Source organism: Haplochromis burtoni, unplaced genomic scaffold (assembly GCF_018398535.1).
Source record: "Haplochromis burtoni strain Fernald_Lab_line unplaced genomic scaffold, NCSU_Asbu1 Contig_36, whole genome shotgun sequence".
NCBI classification, from domain to species: Eukaryota; Metazoa; Chordata; class Actinopteri; order Cichliformes; family Cichlidae; genus Haplochromis; species Haplochromis burtoni.
Window position 1 is genome coordinate 1,539,943 of NW_024582397.1, and position 19,299 is coordinate 1,559,241.

The following is a 19,299-nucleotide window of genomic DNA, read 5'->3' on the forward strand; positions in this document are numbered from 1 at the left end:
GTGTTGGCTTCTACTGTGTCAAATAGGAAACTGAGTACCTGGTTAGTTTTCCTGCCAGTAAACAAATGCTTGTCTGTGAGATCAAGCAACTGTTTTTCTACCAGATGTACTCTTTGTAATTCAAAACACTCAGGCAAAGATAAGATAACCTACTTCGCTCGTTACTGTTACCATAACATTTTCCTGATATTACTGACAAAAACATGACCCAGAACCCAAAGATGGTTAATTTAGACTTGAGAGCTACCAAAAATAGTCCAACAAGAGGTTGTTTTATGGCTCAGCGTGCGTCTCTTTGTCAGCCTACCACAAAGCAAACATGATCAAGGCAATGTGCGAGAAAATAGAAAAACCTGTACTATTGTCTTTCCCTCTCAAAGTTGTTCCATGGAGCACATAAAAACAAGCTCTTCACATGCAAGTATGTGGTCACTAAACAAAAACATGCGCCTGAAATCCCTGGACTGTTAAATTTCTCACAATGCCAGGAAATTGTCTGGCACCCCCAAGGCCAAGTCTTCAAATAAAAGCAGTTTTATGACACGTGTTGTTGTTGTATAATGTGGTCAGGAGTAGCAATGACAACCACATGTTGTAAAAAAAAAATAAAAAATTAAATACCACTTGAATTTATTTTTTAACTGTCTATCACATCACGTCACAAGCCTAAAGTCTGTGTGAATCAAAAGATAGAGACTAGGGCTCACTTCAGTGACGTTTAAATATCATTAAATTGCTGTATCATTTTAGAATGCATTGAAAACAATGATCCAAATCAGAAAGCCTGGCCACATTTTAATTCAAAGTCTTTAAAAAATATCTAAAATAACACATTTTGTAAGCCACAAAACTTTGTTTCTGAGTTCCTCAAGATGAAAAGAGAGCAATCCAAAAGAAAATAATGTCTAATGTCTCAGCAAGAGCGCATTCTGATGAGTGGCTAGTCTGAGAGTGAAACGGCTTTCATCTAATTGTGTTCCACTCTCTCTCTGGAAACAGGGACTTTACAAACGCTGTGATGCCATCTACAAGTACGTTAAACCACAGCAGAACTGCAGTGGATGTACACAAACCACTGACGCATCCCAGCACAACAAACCTGAACAAGTACACAATCATTCTGTCACATTAAAAACATATTTTTTGAAACTGTTTTAAAACCTTTTTTTCAAGACAAATGTCTTATCAGGCTAAGTGGATGATCAAAGCACGCCCAGAAAGAAGTTTCCCCAGTGCCTGCATGATGTAAGTGAAATATATGGTAATTACAACTTCATTATCATAATCGTCATCTTTTTGGGAAATTTTTTTCTTCCTACGTATGCTGAACCATGCCAGCTTTGATATTAGAATACACAGTTTGCAGTAGGTCTGTGGCAGAATGAAGGGCAGCATGCTCCCCCACGCAGCCTTATCAGCTAAAGCTTTCGTCTACTTTGTAAAACAAGTACTTCCCACCCACCAACCCCTGCCCTCACTGAAACTTACAGTGGCCTGTACTGTACTGAAAAAATAAAGTCATTGTAACCCATGTCTTTTTTTTAAAGTTAGCAGTCTTTCTAGTGCTAAATTTATAATCTCAAACCGTCAAGATTTATACATATGCAATATGCAGCAGAATATGAAGTGACAGTGAACAACTTGCATATAAAAGCGTTTGAGGCTTGATTGTTTATCAACCAACCTACAGCTCTTCATTAACCGCTACATGCTGAATCCAGCACAGCGTCACATGCAATCACTGTATGTCCTAAATTTAACTAAACAGTGTTGCATGCAAGAAAACTGCAAGTACGAGTATTAAAGAGATTCAAAAACCAGTATTACTGGGGTCCTGACATTGTATGAACTAAGTAACACTCTCAGCAGTGCACAGAGATTTTATTTGCCATTTTCAATTTTCTGCGTTTTTATTCATTTGCAAACTTCATAGCCATCTTCCATTACTGGGAGGAAGCTGATAAAACCACAGCGTTTAATTTGGCTCATGGTTAAAAAAAACCAACTCTATTGCAAGCTTGAATAGAACAAGCTATTTTGCATGGCTGAATAGGTATGCAGAGTGGTGTTTGGGTTGTTTCTAGGGCAAAGGCCTGCCTGCATTTCTTTCTTTCTTTTTAAAAACAGGTTTCTCAGATGCTAAGTCACAAGACTTATCAGAAAGTGCTAGCATTCTGCTGCAGCAAGGATTTGATGTACACAAAGTGTGTAATTTTACAACTGTGATGTAAACAAAGTGGGTAGATGAACCAACCACACAAACTGATATTGAAAAAAAGCCCTGTGACAAGTTAAAGAGCTCTATCAAACCAACAGCTTATTCCACTTACAAAATACATCACTGGAGAGACTGCTTTATTTTTTAGCCCCAAGTAGACTATAAGAGGAAAAGTAAACAAACTGTAGATTACCCTTTACTTTGAACTACTGAAAGTAAGTAGTGGAAATGATATTAAGTGCAGGCATCTACTAAGGCACAATTTTGAGGTCCTTCACTTTTTGCTTTTATATAAATCTTTTCTTTCTTCGCTTCATTCCATGTGGTATTCATCTAATCAGAGGGTCATATCATGCCAAAACAATTCAGAAATTAAAATGGCATTTAGCCTCAGTAAAGGAGGATTTGTACATGGCAGAGGGCCAGTTACTGTTAGCTGTTGCACGTCCTTCCTCATTCTGTGCAAAACCACGTTGAGTAATTGTACATGATGTACAAGTCCTTTGGAAGGTGTAAAGTTAATTCAACACAAATACACACACATGAAAAAAGAAAAGTACCTTTTAGTAATTCCACAACTTAAATGTCATGGATGGAACCTATGAGATATTGGAATTTCCATGAGTGGTTTGGCAGCAGGATCGTGACGCAAAATAATCGTCATACTGACAAACACAGTGATCCTCAAAGCCGTGCGGAAATAAATTGAATATCATTTGTTCCGTGGCCACCAGGTGGGATAAAGTAACTGAACTGGAATCTCTGCCTTTCATCATAGCATGTCCTCAAACACATTTTCTGTCGGGTAGAGTTGTGTCAAGATAAAAAAAAAAATCAACAAATTCTATTATACTTTATTCTGCCAACTTGTCTGGCATCTTAATTTTGACCACATCCTGTTATTCTGTGGAAGGTATATGAAATCTCACTTGATGATATCGTACTAAAGATATACCTTCAGGAAACACGCAGGCACATGTGATGTTAGACTCTCTCTTGCAGGAAGAAGTGAAAATGAGCCTGTTCCGCTTCTTGGTGGAGATGAAGAGCCAAAGTGCACTGCATGTGCGTGTCTTAAAATGTTGATATCATAGCAACTACTTACTGGTTAATGGCACCTGCAATGTTACAACTTTACATGAAGTAACGCATGTTTTATTTTTTAAATTCGTGACTTTCATTTCCATACATTTCACTCTCACCCCCCAAAAAACAAACAAACAAACAAACAAACAAAACAAAAACACTACTTCATGTCGAATGTTTCTAAAGCATTTGCATGGTAATGACATGACAAGAGCTTTTTAAGAACACCCTCAACAACATATGTTGTTATTTGTTTTAATATGCATTTATAATTGCCATTTTCCTATATTCCCATTAGTGCCAAAGTTAGCAGGTTGCAGCTAGCTTTCCATACAAATTAAAAACATTACCAAAAAGTTCCAAAAAAGAAAACAAAAACAAACAAACATTCCAATCAGCTTGTTTAAGTGATCACATTTAGTTATATCCATTTAAGCAGATTTGGGAATTCCTGATGTAATTATCTGGTAACTGCATTTAAAGACCATGAGGCCCTTTATTAGACTTGAGCTCCAACGAAGTGAGTTGGCACAACTATTTACTATCCAGAGATGCATATTAAAAAAGCAAAAATCTTGTAAAAAGGGAACAGAAGCTTGCTGCCAATATGTTAAGAATAGCAATAATTAAAAAAAACAAAAACACAATTAACAAAAAATCTGTAAACATACAATGAAATGCAGCTGTAAAAAATCAGCTGCATCTACTGTACAGTGTACACAAGACTCAACACGTTTGTGAAAGTCAAACTTTGTTTCCAGCTGCATAGAGAGGGTTAGTCTGAACAACTGTACAAGTACACATGCAATAGCATGCTCTCTTTTCACTCACTGCTCCTTTTCCTATCAGTCAGCATATGGTGGGAAAAACAACTTTCTACAGCAAAAAAGTGCAAAAGTTAGTGAACACAAATGTCAGACCACAAGTTTGGATGGTATATGAAGAACTGAAGAATAACTGAAACTTTAAAAAAGTGGCAAAATATGTTATGTGATCTTAACAAATATAATCATAAAGCAGATAAAAACAAAAACAAATGGGGGGGAAACAGGTTGCAGTTTTACATGTGTTTCCCTCATAAAATGCCTCCAAATCCAGAACATTTTAGAATGAAGGCTTCAAAGAAAAGCAGCACAATGTGAAGAGTTCATTTATAGCTGACTTGGTTAATTTTTAGATCCTGTCTATGCTGACCGCAGATAACTTACGACATACTGATTGCATTAGGAACTGTTAAAAGGGCAGCATGATAAAAACGATTCAAATACCAAATCAAACAATTCTATCACAACGTTTAGTATGTTCAGCATTTTCAGGTATCCAGTCCAAGCTGATTACTGTGACATGTCCACGTACTGGCTGTCTTGGTAAACCTTGACCAGTGTGGCACATCCTTTTATTCAGCCTCAGCATTGCGTGCTTGTTACAGGACTAGTGGCATAAACCTGTATCTACGTTCCAACCAAGCACCGTGTTTGGGCTAGCTTCAGAAAGGTAACAAAGAAGAATCACTTGGTGAGTGGGGCCTTAAACCATTTACCTCTCAGGTATTTACATCCTTAGTGCCACGTGTTTGAGGCGCTGATCTGCTGGGTGTTTACTTTGGTCTAGAATGGACTCTCGTCACTGAGATTAAACTTTAATGTGCTGAATACATCACAACAGGGGCCCAGTAGTCAGTTTTTGAAGGCCCCGTAGCGACTGGCTTTACTAATGAAGTTCTTGAGCAGGTCGTGATCCATGTCGGCAAAGGCCTGGGTCTGCGTGACAGCCGTTAGGTGGTTGACACAAAACTTGAAGCAGAATTCCTCCAGGTCCTAAAAATGAAGAGGGCTGTCTGGTCAGTGCTGAGGAGTATAACTGACTAGCTACTGTGCACGCCTCCACCACCATGGTGCTTTGACTATGTATCAGGGGCTATAAGCTTACCCGCGCCTCATACTTGACAGCAGCAGAGAGCAGAGTGATGGCGTTTTCTTCAGAAATGCCTCTCTTGATCGTTTCCTGGCACAGCCTCTTCAGTCTTGTTTCTCGGTAGAACGTGGCCAAGTCAAGCAACCCTGCACACACAAAAACAAAAACACACGTGATCGTGTTCGAGATTCTGCACTGACTTGTTGCAGCATTTCCTGGGCTGTAAAGAACTGTGATCCATGTCTATCCTTACCAATAGCGTCCTCTGGTGGCAGGTTTATAGTGTCAGTGTAGAGATACTCCAAGAAGGCTCTGTACACCAAGTATGAGAACTGATGAATTTCTATAGCATCCTGGTCAGATTCATTCAGCAGTGTTCGGAAATGCTCACACCTATCGAGAAAGACAGCAGAAGACTTGTGACAAAAGCCCGTTTAACTCAAACTAACTTAATTAATGGGCGATCACACTTTATCATGTGCAGGTAACAAAATATAGTCTTATGCCAACAGGAAACTGCATTACCAAATGAAAAAAAGGAAATTAGCAAGAAACTAAATTAAACTAAAAAAAAGGAGGTTTAAAAAAAATCCACAAATTTCATACTGAACTAGAAAAAGCAGCTTCAACTTCCAATAATTTATACCATCATACATTACAATGAAAACATGTTTTTCTGTTGTAGTGGCAGTTATACTCTGCTGTTGAAATTACTTATTGATAGTTCCTTGAATACTGCTAGAAGGGTACATGTATGTTTTAATGCATTGCAAGTTAATGTCTTAGCGGGTGAGTCCACATGGTCACAGAATTGGTAGGCATGTGGTTACCAGCATGGAGCCTAGAATTCAGAGACTATACCATGCCTGTTAGTGTTCAACAGCATCTAATCGAAATACCCACCAGTTAAAAACAACCAGAAGGGTAGACGGATAGAAGAATAGAAGAAAAATTGTTGTGTTTTTTTGTGTTGTTGGGGTTTGTTTTTTTAACAGATTCTTTTTGACTATGCCTACTAATACAGGCCAAGTGCAATACCTTTTATTCCTTATAAGCGCCTGCATTAATTACCACTAATTACCATTTATCTTTTTGTTTTTTTGCTTCAATTTTCTCCACACTGCAAATCTCTGATGGCTCAAAACAGTGCCTCTACCATTGCTTCTCAGGACACGGTTGAAAAAACAACTGAATCTTCACTCTCTGGTGCATCTTAAACATATAATTTGCATGTGATCTTGCGCAAGCAGACAGTTTCCACTGTTGCATATTCGTGTGAGCCAGTGGACTAAGGTTAAAGCTGCAGACAGTCTGGCTCCTTCCTACTGACGGTGCAAAAGAGCAAGGGACTGGAATGCAGATACTCTGTGTTCAAGTGTGGTTATAAAAAGAAACACAGGAAACAATAGGCTTGTCTTTGCTACCCCGTGAGTTTAACAGGAAGATAAGGAAACACTGTTTAGCATATGAAGTTTAAATATAGGGAAACCAGCACAAATTAAGTGTTTGTTATATATATTTACACACAAAGATGGCTCATTGTTTTTGCTGCAGTGACTAAATTGGTTGTCTGGATTTTAAAAAATACACCCATGTGACCAAGATGAAAGTAGAGGTTAGAGAAGCAAACTGTGCATTCATATATATAATTTTTTTAAACAGTCAGAGTGTGGTGGCCCAACAATAGAAAGGAAGAGCTGCAGACATTGTCTCCATTCCACAGATCATTATGTGCACTCAAAGATAACGATACACTGCATGTTACACCCTTCCAGTCACACACCAGCTGCTCAAAATGCCACAAGACTGGATTAGCTTTTCCAGACTTCCATGGTTAATGAGTCTACATTGTCCTTTTTTTAAAAAAAAAAAGAATCACCTAAAGGACTCTGAATGTTCTTGTTTTCTGTACCTGATTTTTAGCAGAGCTTTGTGAACATGGATGCACTTCCCATCAACCAAGAACTTCAGATCAGAAATATCTGGACTGTCAAACTCCTTCTTCAAAGACTGGGCAACTGTGAGGTAATCATCACCGTCTGGCAAAAAAAAAAAAAAAAAAATACATAAAATTATTATTACTATTTATTTTATTTTTTGTTAAATACAAGCATTTGGTCTTGGGGGTTTTTTGCTCTTAAAAACAAACATAAATTTGCTAAACATAAATTTAAACAACTTCTCTTTACATTTCAGTTCAAAGGACAGTTCTATGAGGTATTTATATATAGGGAATGAAAAGATATTTCTTTAAGGCCACAGGTGACAATAAAATATTACCAACATTAAAAAAATGGCCACCTAAATGCTAAGTCAATATTTAAATTTAGCTCATCACATTAGCTTTCCTAACTGGAGTGTAAACAAAAAAATGAAGCTATCACAGTTACAGGTTAATGCTCTTCAGTTTGTGTTGAGTTTGTATAAACATTTGTCGCAAATGAAGTGCAAACAGAGTTTCCTGTTTATTTCTCAGACCACTTGCAGGAATGTGTACCTATGGTACACTGATAAATGCCTACTGCATAATTATCTCTAACCAGACACACAAGTAAATGTCAGCGTCAAAAATGTAATAAAAAAATCCTTCAATTATTGTAAAAGTTTGACTTTTGGGATTCTTTTTCAATTTTACAAATACTCTCCAGGCTGGCTATTAAACTATGTGACCTTGGCCTGCACTTCTCTCAGTGCAAGTGGATCCTTAATTTCCTGACTGGCAAACCACAGGTGCTACATGTAAACCACAAAGTCTCATCTGCTTCCTCCTTTCCTGTACTTCCTCTACACCTACGACTGTGTGGCCACTTCGTCAAGTTCCCATAATCATCACCAATTTCGCTGACAAAGAGCAGTAGCGGACTTGATCTCGAAACAGTGACTCTGCTTGACGGTTAGAGATCAACCACCTAAGTGACTGGTGTAGGGAGAAAAACCTTCAGCTGCAGGTTTGTAAGACCAAGGAGCTAATAGTTGACCCCACAAGGAAACAGCTGAAATGGGCGACAGAGATGGATGCCATTAAGACCACCCTTCCCACAAAAATAACGGGGAGAAACTTTTACTGTTAGGCAATCATGTTGGGTGACATTCTAATGAAAAAAAAAAATTATTTTATGTACAGCTGGATAGGCATATAAGTATTTCACTGTGAATTTCTGCGTGTTCATCAAATAACTTAAAAACGTATGGTCCTATAAAACTCTTACCTACTGAGAGGAGGTGCCACGTGACTGCCGGTGTGGCAAAGCAAGCGAACACATCATCAGTGCTGCTGAAATGTGTGAGATGGGGACTGGCTACAGCCTGACCTCGACACTGACCCCACATCAGAACTTGTCCACTCTGTGTCTTGGCTGCTGACGTGTGACTGGTGTGACATGCAGCCACTTCGACTATCCTACCGAGAAAAATCACAAATCTAGATATACATTTGAACTTAAGACAGAAAAAGGCCCATATGAAAAGTGAACATTTCTCTAATAAAGTTCTTTTACAGTCAACAATCAGTCCCTTACTACTCCGTAGCATAAAACCACAAGTGTAAGAATTTGTACAAGTTTGAGACGTTTGGTTATTCTAGGGATCTGTGACCTATTATGGTAGCAAAGTACTGCTGGTAATTTACAATGGGAACAAAGTAACAAAGTACTAACCTCTCCTTGTCTGTGTTTATAGGAGTGGGGAGCGCTTGGTTACTCTTATTGCCTGTTCCCAACTGCCCGTATGAGTTGGCTCCCCAAGCATAAACAAATCCCTCATCTGTCAGTGCCAACGTGTGTGCATATCCACAAGCGACCTGTGTTTGGAAAAAAAAGAAAAAAGAGGGTATTTAAGATGCATGCAGAAATGCAGAACAGAAATAAGTAATCAAAATCAATATTTTGTAAGATTTATCCCTCTTTAAGCTCTTACCTGTACAATGTTTACACCCTGGAGGGCTGCAATTCGGCATGGTGTCTGCTGGTTTCCATTATTGCCCAAACCTAGCTGTCCATTGCAATTATAGCCCCAACCATAGATCTGGAAACAATGGACGATTTTGGGATATGCACATATCTCGTTATCAATAAGTGTGTGGAACATCATAGTACTTTTATTCTTGTGGGTTTTTTTTAATTAAATCTGAAATTCAGATTCTGATTTTGTGTGTAAAAACAAATGCAATACTATTTTAGGTCTTCTGCCAGAGACTGAACGTTCATTTTTTTAAACTATACTGTCTCCACTCACACTCCAGGACCGTTCTTCAAGCTGTCATCATTCAGATCGAGCGTAAACACAAATTCATTTCAGACACTGTTAGAAATCCAATTTGTTTTTCTCTGCTTTATCATGGTTAACATGTATAGATGGGTGTGACCAGTTACCTCTCCGTTGTCCAGTACAGCCATAGAGCAGAGCTGTCCACAGGCTATGTTTACCACAATCTTGTTTTGCAGGCAGCTGCTGACCCGACGCGGTGTCGGCTGGTTGGCAGTAGAACCTGAACCAACTTGTCCAGAGTTGTTGTAACCCCACGCGTACACCTGAACACAAAGATGAATGCTCACCACCCAGAAAAATTCTCAGATTAAACAGAAACAAAGCAAGTAAAGGAAAATTTACCTCTCCATCAGTTGTGAGGGCAATAGTGTGGTGGGAGCCACAGGCCACTTCTGTCACTCTCTTGCTGAGGAGATTAGTGGACACCAGGGCAGGGGTCAGCCCGTGGTTGGTGGTGCCATTTCCGAGTTGGCTGTAGCCATTGTGGCCCCAGGCATACACTTCTCCATCTACACAGCAACAAGTGCAAGTTTATGGATGTTGTCACAGAAGTTAATATTTCATTAAAAGATAAGAAGCAGTCTATTTCACATGATATACTGCAAGTTAAGCAGCCCTACTTTTATCAGACATCACAGATATTGATTAAATGCCTGGATTCACTTAGTTTAGTGTTGCATTGACTCAGTATAAATGAAGTACATGAGAACATATCCATAATTAACTTTTTTGCAACTTCATTTACTGTAAATGCAGATTGAGCAAAGATTTTTCCACATGTAAATAAAAAAACAAAAAACAACCCCAAACTGACTGGCCTCCCTCAGATGATGTGGAGTTAGTTAATCATTACCACATATTACAGGAAAACAGATACCTTTATGTTGCTTTAATCAAAGTTAAAGGTGCAATCAATTATCCAAATAAATAAGCATGCAATAATCACATTGAAAGCAACTCTCAGACATTTTAATTTAATATTCCAAACAGGAATGAGTGAAAATTGAATTTGTATTTGAAATTTAACAGTTTGAATGCATTTTTTAATCGTAATTTAAGTATGCATGCAACCACATCTCTTGGCCAAGAAGTCCACTTTGACCAAAAAGAATCACAATTAAAAAAAAACAAAAAAACAAAAACTAGATACAATATGAAGCCAATTGTGGCACAAAATAAAAATAAAATATCAAATAAAATATGCATTTTGCATGTTTGGACTCATTTGCTTGTGATCTTATTCCTCTGCCTCCTGAAGACATTTCTCCTTGGTGACACACACAGAAAAAGAGGTTTTGGAGCTACATTACCTGCAGTGGCGATAACCACATGTGGCCCCGTTCCATAGCTTAGAGACACAATCTTCTTTCCACACAAGACATCAATCCTGCGTGGCTCAATAGTGCTTTGAAGATCTCCAAGCCCTAAACAGCCGCTACAGTTGGTCCCTAAAGCAAAGACCTGCAAAGAAAAAACATTAAAAATGTCTTTTTTTAAATATATACATTTACAAATAAGAATTACTCGATCATATTTATTGTGCATTTTTTTTTATATCACAAAATGGTGAAGTTGTCTTAATCTAATCTGTCTAAGATGGCAAATTGCAAATTATGATCACCGGTACACTAAAACAAACTAACTAACTAACTACACTTGAATCCAGGCTATAATAATTTGAGACACTGTCTTTCTAAAATTATGACTGAAAAAAAAAAAAAAACGGCAGCAAGCACGCTCATGCTGGGACTGCTGAATGTGATGTACGGCATAATTTAAAGTGAAATCCACCAAAATACAATTTAACGGTACAGTTGGCTGTTCCATAACATCAAACAAATAAGCAAGGGTGGAAAGATTAGGCATGCACTGCACCTTTCCAAAGGCTCAGGCATTAAGCTCATATGGCTAAAGATAGCCTCATTCCATCTGCTTATCCCTGTGCCTGTAACTGCACCTCATATCAAGCAGAGAGCAAGAAGGCCTGGAGCATTTTTATATCCACTTCAAAACAAGAACTACTCAAAAATCAATACAGAAAAATGAATGACTTCTATGCGTGCTTCAGGACAGCTTCACGTAAAGAAGAACAAGAAGGCAACCTTGCTTAAACTCCAAATGTTACCTCATCATTAACTGTGACATAGAGGGCTTCATTTGCAGCACTGCCAAATACACAAGCCTGCCGGATAAGCCGGAGTTCCTCAGGAGGAAGAAGTGCAAACACTGGCCACTTTCCCACGTCCAGCATACTACTCAGCTGTGAAAAAAAGAAAAAACATGGAGAAGCATATGAATCTAACTCACTATGGAATAAAGGAAAGGTTGATTAGATAAACTGAAAAACACAGATAAAAGCAGGAGTATGTTTTCATGTTAAATACTTTGATGGTCTGGTTGTTTAATTGTATTCAAATGGTTATTAAACTGGATAATAGGAACTTTCTGCCCTGTATCATGGAATGCATACATATATGTTAAAGAAAAGATTATTAAATTTCCACCTTTATCATCCCTCTTGAGTGACCAGCAGCATTCAGATTTAGATGGGCAGACAGATTAAAACGTGTACATCTGTTCAGTGACCTTTACTACCACAGAAAGTAAAGTCAAAATTATGTCATCTCTAAAGTCTAACATAATATTTCAAATATAACGGTTTCAATGATTGCACCATTACTCTCTATTATCAAACCACACAGCTGTCTATGGCTGTGTGTTAAATGGAAAACTCCAATCAACAGTAAAACCTACTCGTCTGATCTTCTGTGTATCATTATTTGTAACGCCTATAAAAGATAATTATCTTGTATTGCTAACAATATATTTCAGCTCAGTTTTTATTCACAAAAACAAACAAACACAAAAACCTGTTTTTATTGCCGCGTCTGACAAATTTACAGTGCTGTTGCATTGCCTTGCAGAAATATGAAGTTGCACTTTGTATGAACCCAGACAACACCTCCCTAAACACACACATACACCACCATGACCACCAGCTGCTGTTGCTGCTGGTAAGATGTCCCATACGTCAAATTAGCAGATACCGAAGACAACACAAACAAGCACCGCAAAACTAAGTGTGTTGGTTTTGATATATAAACTGTCAGCAATGAAACTACTACCTGAAAGTATCCCACAAAAACTATCAAGCTAATTAGCGTAAAGAGCGGTGTTGTTGCTGGTACTTCCAAGTGTTGACGTTACCTTCTAGCTAGTGCTTAGTCCGCGAGGTCGTTTTCTGATTTAAAAAAAAAAGACACTAAAACATGTCACCCAACATATTTTTCAAATAACTTTGCCGGGGACGTCATGCCGACAAACTGGTGTAGGTCTAGCTTCACGTTAGCTCCTATGGTTGCACTTTGTTGTAGCTAGCTTTAATCGCTACACCACCGCCTGAAAAACACACACAACACCACACTTCCTGTAGTCACTTGGTGCGTTTACTGAAAATCGGACCTGGGAGCTTCAAGGTGAAATTGGTATTATACAGTAATTAGTGACATCTATTATGCAAGATTAAATAAATCCAATAGTCTTTTATTTGTGAAGTTACATTACTGGTCAATAGACCATAACGACCCAAGACTCACATGGGTTATAAGTTTAATGGAGAATATTTTTGCATGTTGTTTAAACATCTGTGGCATACATTGTATTTATTTATTTCTTTAAGAAAAAAAAAATTTCACCCTACTTTTCAGGAGTTGTTGATATACCAATATCAATTTTGTGTGGAACTTTAGGAAACAATTGCTGGTGTGAAACAGATGTGGGTGATACATTTCTGGCTGAGTCGTCCTGTACCATTACAACTACAGGCACAGTTTCAGTATCAATGGAGAGCTAATCTCCTTTAAGTTAAAACAGTAGAATGTAAACAGAATGACATCTGACTCCTGACACACACACAAATACACACACTTGCTTGCCCACACACATCACATATGTGACCCTAACTGACCAATCACGGTCTTTTGACCCATGAAAGGTGCATTTTGTTTAAGTTAGTACAAGCTCATGTTATTGCGTGGTTTGAATTATTTTATTATCCCATCACTCTGTACTCTCAAAACACAAAGGTTCTCATAAGGACCTCCAATCTCCGCTCCAAAAATGCGATTCAATTGATAAAATGAGTATTAAATGCTGCAGCTGCCTGAAAAACAAACAAACAAACAAACAAACAAACAAAAAAACAAAAACAGATCATTTGAATCAGACAAGAGAGCACTTAAAACAAGAAGTCCTCGGGGAGCTGAAAACCACTGCTTTAGAATTACTGCCTCCAGAAAAGTTGTCCAACTGCATAATGATGCCCTTGTAAATTTGCTCCCTCTTCATTGTCCGCTTACATTTACTTCCTCATTATGTTTCTCATTACTTTGTATTATATTTTGTGTTCTGCTGCAGTCCTTGATGTTGCTTTTTCATCATGCACTTCTTCTCAAGTCTTAAAATATATGCCCCTTCATCTTCGAGTGTGTGCAGGTGTTTGCATATAACTTTGCTGAGTGTGAGCTTGTTGAGTACAGATTTGAACAACAAGTCTATGTGCATTTCTGAAATCGTAACACTGCATCCCAAGTTACATGTCTTATGTTATTACATTAAAGAAAAATAAATACATAAAATAAATGCACGGTGTAAAATAAAATATGTGATGTGTTCGCTGTTCACTGGTTCAGTCCCTGCAATGACACAACTATAATCTGCATATTTCACTGATTACTGCATAATCAGTCTGTCTTAAAGAGTCAAATAAATTTTTGGAAAGAGATGACTCTCCACTGCATATTTCATTGAGAACTATAGCAGACACAATGGGGCATTCCTTTATTAAGTCCAGCAGGTGGAGTCATTGATAACCATCTTGGTGTATATCAGTGGATGGGATAGCACATGTTTTTGCCAAAGATTTAAAGACCGCCTATGCAAGAACGGTGAGTGTGTACATTGTTTCAACAACATCTATATGCATATGATATATAGTATAGTGAAGTTTCGTATGTAGGTAGCTACATTAGGTTGTGTATGATACATTGTCTGTGATGTTTGTGCAATTGTCTGTCTGAGACTTAATATGCAGAAGGGACTAGCACATGAAAGAAGATTTCAGATAGATAGATACTTTTTAATTAAATAAAATTTGGAAGGCACATGAATGAAGGGAATATTACAGTTTCCAGGCAACATGAATTTCTAATAGTGTAAATTTCAAGTAGAAAACAAACCAGGGGGGAAAAAATCAATAAAACAGAACGAACACAAAACAATCAGAAAAACGATCATCTCTTTGATATATACCAATGTATATTTAAAATAAGCTTTTTTGGAGTACATAAATACTACAAAAATATCTTTGTGTTCACTCAAAACGTATAACAAACCCAAGACTGCACGGTTTACAAGAACCAGTGATCCACACTTTCTTTCTGCTAAAAGCGATATTGTATTTCAAATTGTCTGTGTGTGTCTTGTGTAGGTTTGACATCACTTGTGCCGTTCAGTGTGTAATTTTGAAAGGGTTGTTTTTTTTCTTTCTCCATACATTCCGTATTGGCTCTCTGGCGTGTAAAATACTGCAGTTCAATCATGCTTGTTAATTTTTAGTACAATTGTGTGCTTCTGGTTACAAACCAGGTAGAAGTAGCAGTGTAGTCTTATATGGAGAACAGCAAGGTGGTCCCTGGACTGACCACGTAGCATTCTTAGATCCCCCCCACCCCCGACTGACTTGGTTGGACGAACCGGTCATAGACACGTCAACCGTAAGGTCTTTCTTAAAGTGATGGAAAAAAAAAATAGGTAGGCAAATGAAGTTCATCATAACTGCACCGGATAGTGACCGGGTTCACAACAAACAAAATTAAATATAGTAACATTATTTAGCGTTTATCTTTGCTATCTTGTAAATTAGGATTCGTGATGAATTGCCCGAATACGCATGCGCACTAAGTCGTGTAAGCGATGGCGACATTCCTGCTTTTTATGCGAGGAACAGGGTTGGATGGAAAGTTATCTCGATAAAACTGAGGGTTAGACAAACGTTATCGATACTTTGCATCGTCACAGTCGCTCGCTAGCTACTTCGACCGTTTTAAGGTGCTGTTAACGCGAGCCTGCGTCGTTCATGAGAAGACCGCATACTATCTTGCTAACTGTTAGCTAGGTAGCTTACGCTAGTATGCCACACTTTGCCTTGTCTTGTGTTTGTCTGGGTAGCTAGCAAGTTATCATCAGCTTCAGGTTCTGCAGAAAGTTGCTGGTCATCCAAGGTTGCTGACGTTAAACATTTCGGGGAAGAGCTGCATAAGACTCATCACTGTGCATCGGCTTGTTCAGCAAGACTGCTGCTCTGCCAACTGACTGGGTGAGTAACGTTAGCTGCGCTTTTGGTAATGAGTCTTGTTTTGCTACAGCGAACAACATTGACGATATCATTTTAAGGAAGTCGAACTAACCTGTAAGGTTATTGTTTGTCACTACGTTGGCTACAATAAGGCTGCAGTTAGATAACTATTAGCTATGATATAACGCTAAGCACACACACCTGTAGCCAAAGTAAACAGTCTCGGGTGCGAGATAGTTAACCTTGTTAAAGGAGCTAAAAAAATACCAACTGATACTGTGACATAAAATAGAAGGAGCTTGTGCGTGTAGTTGACCGGCCAGGTAATGTTAAACGAGAGTCAACGACATTGCTACGTCAAATACTTTCAGTCAAAGGATAACCAGCTGTTACCCCGTGTGCAGATGTCTGGTACGAAAATAGTGCTACAGTTAAATTTACGCATTACAGTTGAGAAAAAACCAGCGCTATTAAACAACGACAAGAAATATCATTACCACAATTTTGTGTGGCTGATAATTAAAATGAAAAGCTAGTTCAAATCTTCCAAGGTGTTTTCCCGTTTTCTCTAAAACTGCAACTGAAAAACAGCTGGTGTGTCCTTGTCAACTGCTCTGTAGCCACAAACAAATGTGAGGCACAATCAGGGCAACAACAGATGTAACATCTGTTATCTGTTGTTATTTCGATACAGATTTCTTGCAGCGCAACTATAACAGAAGTTACAGCTGTTTTCTAGTCGTAGGTGGTGACTACTGATAGGCTATAGTTCTGAAAGTTTCAGATAACTTTGTTAAAGAAAGAGGAGCAAAAAAGACTGAAGTATACATCTGTTCATATGTTACTGCTGTCACTGCATCTGTTTGATAATCAAAATCATAATGTTCCACTTACCACAATCAAATTTGGAAAATGTGTAATGAACTTTCAGATCATCTTTTCCCATACGAGGGGAAAAAAAAAAGAAATTTTGACTTTAACTGCGTAAATGGTGGGTGGTCAGAGGAAATATAAAGAATTGCCTGTCATTAGGGATTTCCCTTAGTTGCTTCTCATTTTACTGACCTCCAGGTAGCTGTTGTCACTGTGGTGCTGGCAAGTAATTTACAACTAGAATAAAATTACCAGACAACCTACCAGCTGGTTGCAGTGATTGGCTTGGAGGCCTCAGAGCCACACAAGTCTGGCATTCATCTAAAGCCTGCTAGTGTTACAAAAATTAACCACATGGCAATCTTTCATGGCTGTATAAATGGTTCTGCAGGCCTAGTTCATTGACCATCACACTGTAAACTGACTTTGTTGTTTGGGCTTAAGGAGGGGAGGGACTAAAGCGAACAGATAAGCCAGATCACAGTGAGGTTTAGGCACGCATGCGCCAGAGAGTAATTAAGTTCAAGGACACGTTACATTTCTTTCATGCTGTTCTGTTGCTTTACACGGGAATTTTATTAACCATGTAACGATTGTATACATTTTATTTACAGTTGGGAAATCCTCAGTGTATAACTTTGGTATTTTACTCCCGTGTCAGTGGAGTGTTGAATAAAAAATATTTTTGTTTTGTTTGTTTGTTCTGTATTGTTTTGTTGTTTTCCCTAGAAATTCTCACATGGTCTAACTTTATTATGCATTTTTTGAGTGTTAGAGTTTAGTAATTAATCACTGAATGGTCAGCTTTTGGGTATATTTGTTATGCAAGGGGTTTGTGTTTGCCAGTGCAGTATACTGGAGGAGACAGATGAGAAGGGACTCTTTGAAAGAACAGATTAATGGTTTTTCTCTATGCCATCATCCACTTTCTTTCTCCTCTCTCGTAGTCACTGTGTAAACCCTTCACAGCCCTGGTCTTATCTCAATGCTGATATGTGTCACATGATAAGTCGTGTCCAAAACATTATACCATTGTACTTTCTTATCACATTGTGATGCAAATGATTTTAAATTCAATAATAGGCTCATTAGGTTTGTTTTGAATTTGCCTCTTTCCTTCTTTTCTTAACTAGTTAAGGTATTTAACGTCTGAGAAAAAATGGCATGTGGCACATTTAACCACTTTTTAGTATCACTCTTATTCATTTCTGGTATTGATTCAAGTTGGCTTATGTGACGGCCTCAGAATGTACCCTGCACATTTTTTTTGCTTTGTGTTGACAAACTATGTGTTATAGTACAGATGTACCGCTTTTGCGTATATCTTGGCTTTTGGTTTGATATTTGATAAAGGTGATTGATAAACGGACTCCTATATACCAGACTTCTGCTATTACTGAGTACTCAAAGTGCTTTTATGGTGCATTCATGGATCAATTGCATGCGTTTGTGTTACTCATGTGAATCTGGTCCCATTGGAAGCCTACAAATATTTGCCTGTTATAGCCAATGGTTCAAGGATGACTATTAGGGCTGCTACAAACGATTATTTTGATAGTCGACTAGTCACCGATTATTTTTGCGATTAGTTGACTAATCAGGTCATGCATCCATTGGACGTAAAACTTGCAGCTTATTGCACCAGCATGCATCTGCTCTTGTATAACTATCATTAGCTTACAGCTTTAAGTGTTTAAGCTATGTGCTAACTAAAAATAAAGACAAGATGATAGTTTATTAAATTGAAATGACATTTGCAGATTGTTTCGGTGGAGTTTAATAAACTCAGCCGTCTGCTCCTTGCTATCTAAAATATAACAGGACACCGGAGTATATTCTCGAGCATCTCACACTTCTAATAATCAGTTGTCTGCTTGACGTTTATTAGCTGTGTAAAAACTATAACTTTAATCTCAGCCAAACCAATTTTCTCAGGAACAAATAAAATACTGAAAAAAGCCAAACTATAACATTTTTAAGTTATCTAAGTGACTTATATATCATGTTTAACCTGAGTAGCGAAAGACGGCAGTGGGTTTGAAAACGATTTGCCGGGAGTCCGGTGTTCCCACCGGCTATAGTGAGCCTTGAACCCCGGCTAGCTATCGAGCTGGTGGGTAACAGACTTCTCCGAAAATGTTGGCGCGCTTCTGTAAATATGTGGTGTCTTGATAAACTGAGCAGATATTTGAAGCTTACACAGCTACATTCTCGCTTGAAAATATGTCAAACATTTATTTTGTGACCCAGAAAGAATAATAAGACTAATATTAAAACTAACTAGCTGCTGCCATTGTTGGAAACTGAGCAGGGCCGCGCTATGAATTCTGGGATAGGTTGGGCCACGAAGTATACACCCAACCCATCCTTCAAATCTGGGGAAATGAGGGGCGCATTTCAAATTCAAATTTCAAATTCAAATTCAAATTTTATTTGTCACGTACACAGTCATACACAGTACGATATGTAGTGAAATGCTTGGACAACTGCTCGTGACCTAAAGAAAACAAAAAAGGAAAAGGTTATGAATAAGATAGGAAATAAATATGAAAAATTAAAAAGGGTAGATTTAACTAGGAAGGAATAA

General features: G+C 38.1%; 2 protein-coding genes across 4 annotated transcripts in view; one reads left to right on the forward strand and one right to left on the reverse strand.

Moving 5' to 3' along the window:
- Positions 1-3,357: 3,357 nt before the first annotated feature.
- On the reverse strand, positions 3,358-12,927 carry rcbtb2 (regulator of chromosome condensation (RCC1) and BTB (POZ) domain containing protein 2). The gene is made up of 12 exons (XM_005926512.3): positions 12,692-12,927; positions 11,610-11,744; positions 10,795-10,945; positions 9,827-9,993; positions 9,589-9,747; positions 9,134-9,241; positions 8,875-9,017; positions 8,428-8,618; positions 7,131-7,257; positions 5,472-5,611; positions 5,234-5,364; positions 3,358-5,121 (listed from the first exon to the last, which is right to left on the reverse strand). The coding sequence occupies exons 2-12, from the start codon at positions 11,733-11,735 to the stop codon at positions 4,981-4,983; spliced, it is 1,584 nt and encodes a 527-aa protein (XP_005926574.1). The 5' UTR covers positions 11,736-11,744; positions 12,692-12,927; the 3' UTR covers positions 3,358-4,980.
- Positions 12,928-15,293: 2,366 nt separating this feature from the next.
- fndc3a (fibronectin type III domain containing 3A) overlaps positions 15,294-19,299 on the forward strand; it is a 47,730-nt gene continuing 43,724 nt past the window's right edge. The window contains exon 1 of one of the 3 annotated variants that reach the window (XM_005926513.3): positions 15,294-15,860. The gene's annotated coding sequence lies outside the window, so the exon portion shown is untranslated. The remainder of the gene's footprint in view (positions 15,861-19,299) is intronic. The other 2 variants (XM_014334922.2, XM_014334921.2) reach the window with 2 other exon arrangements.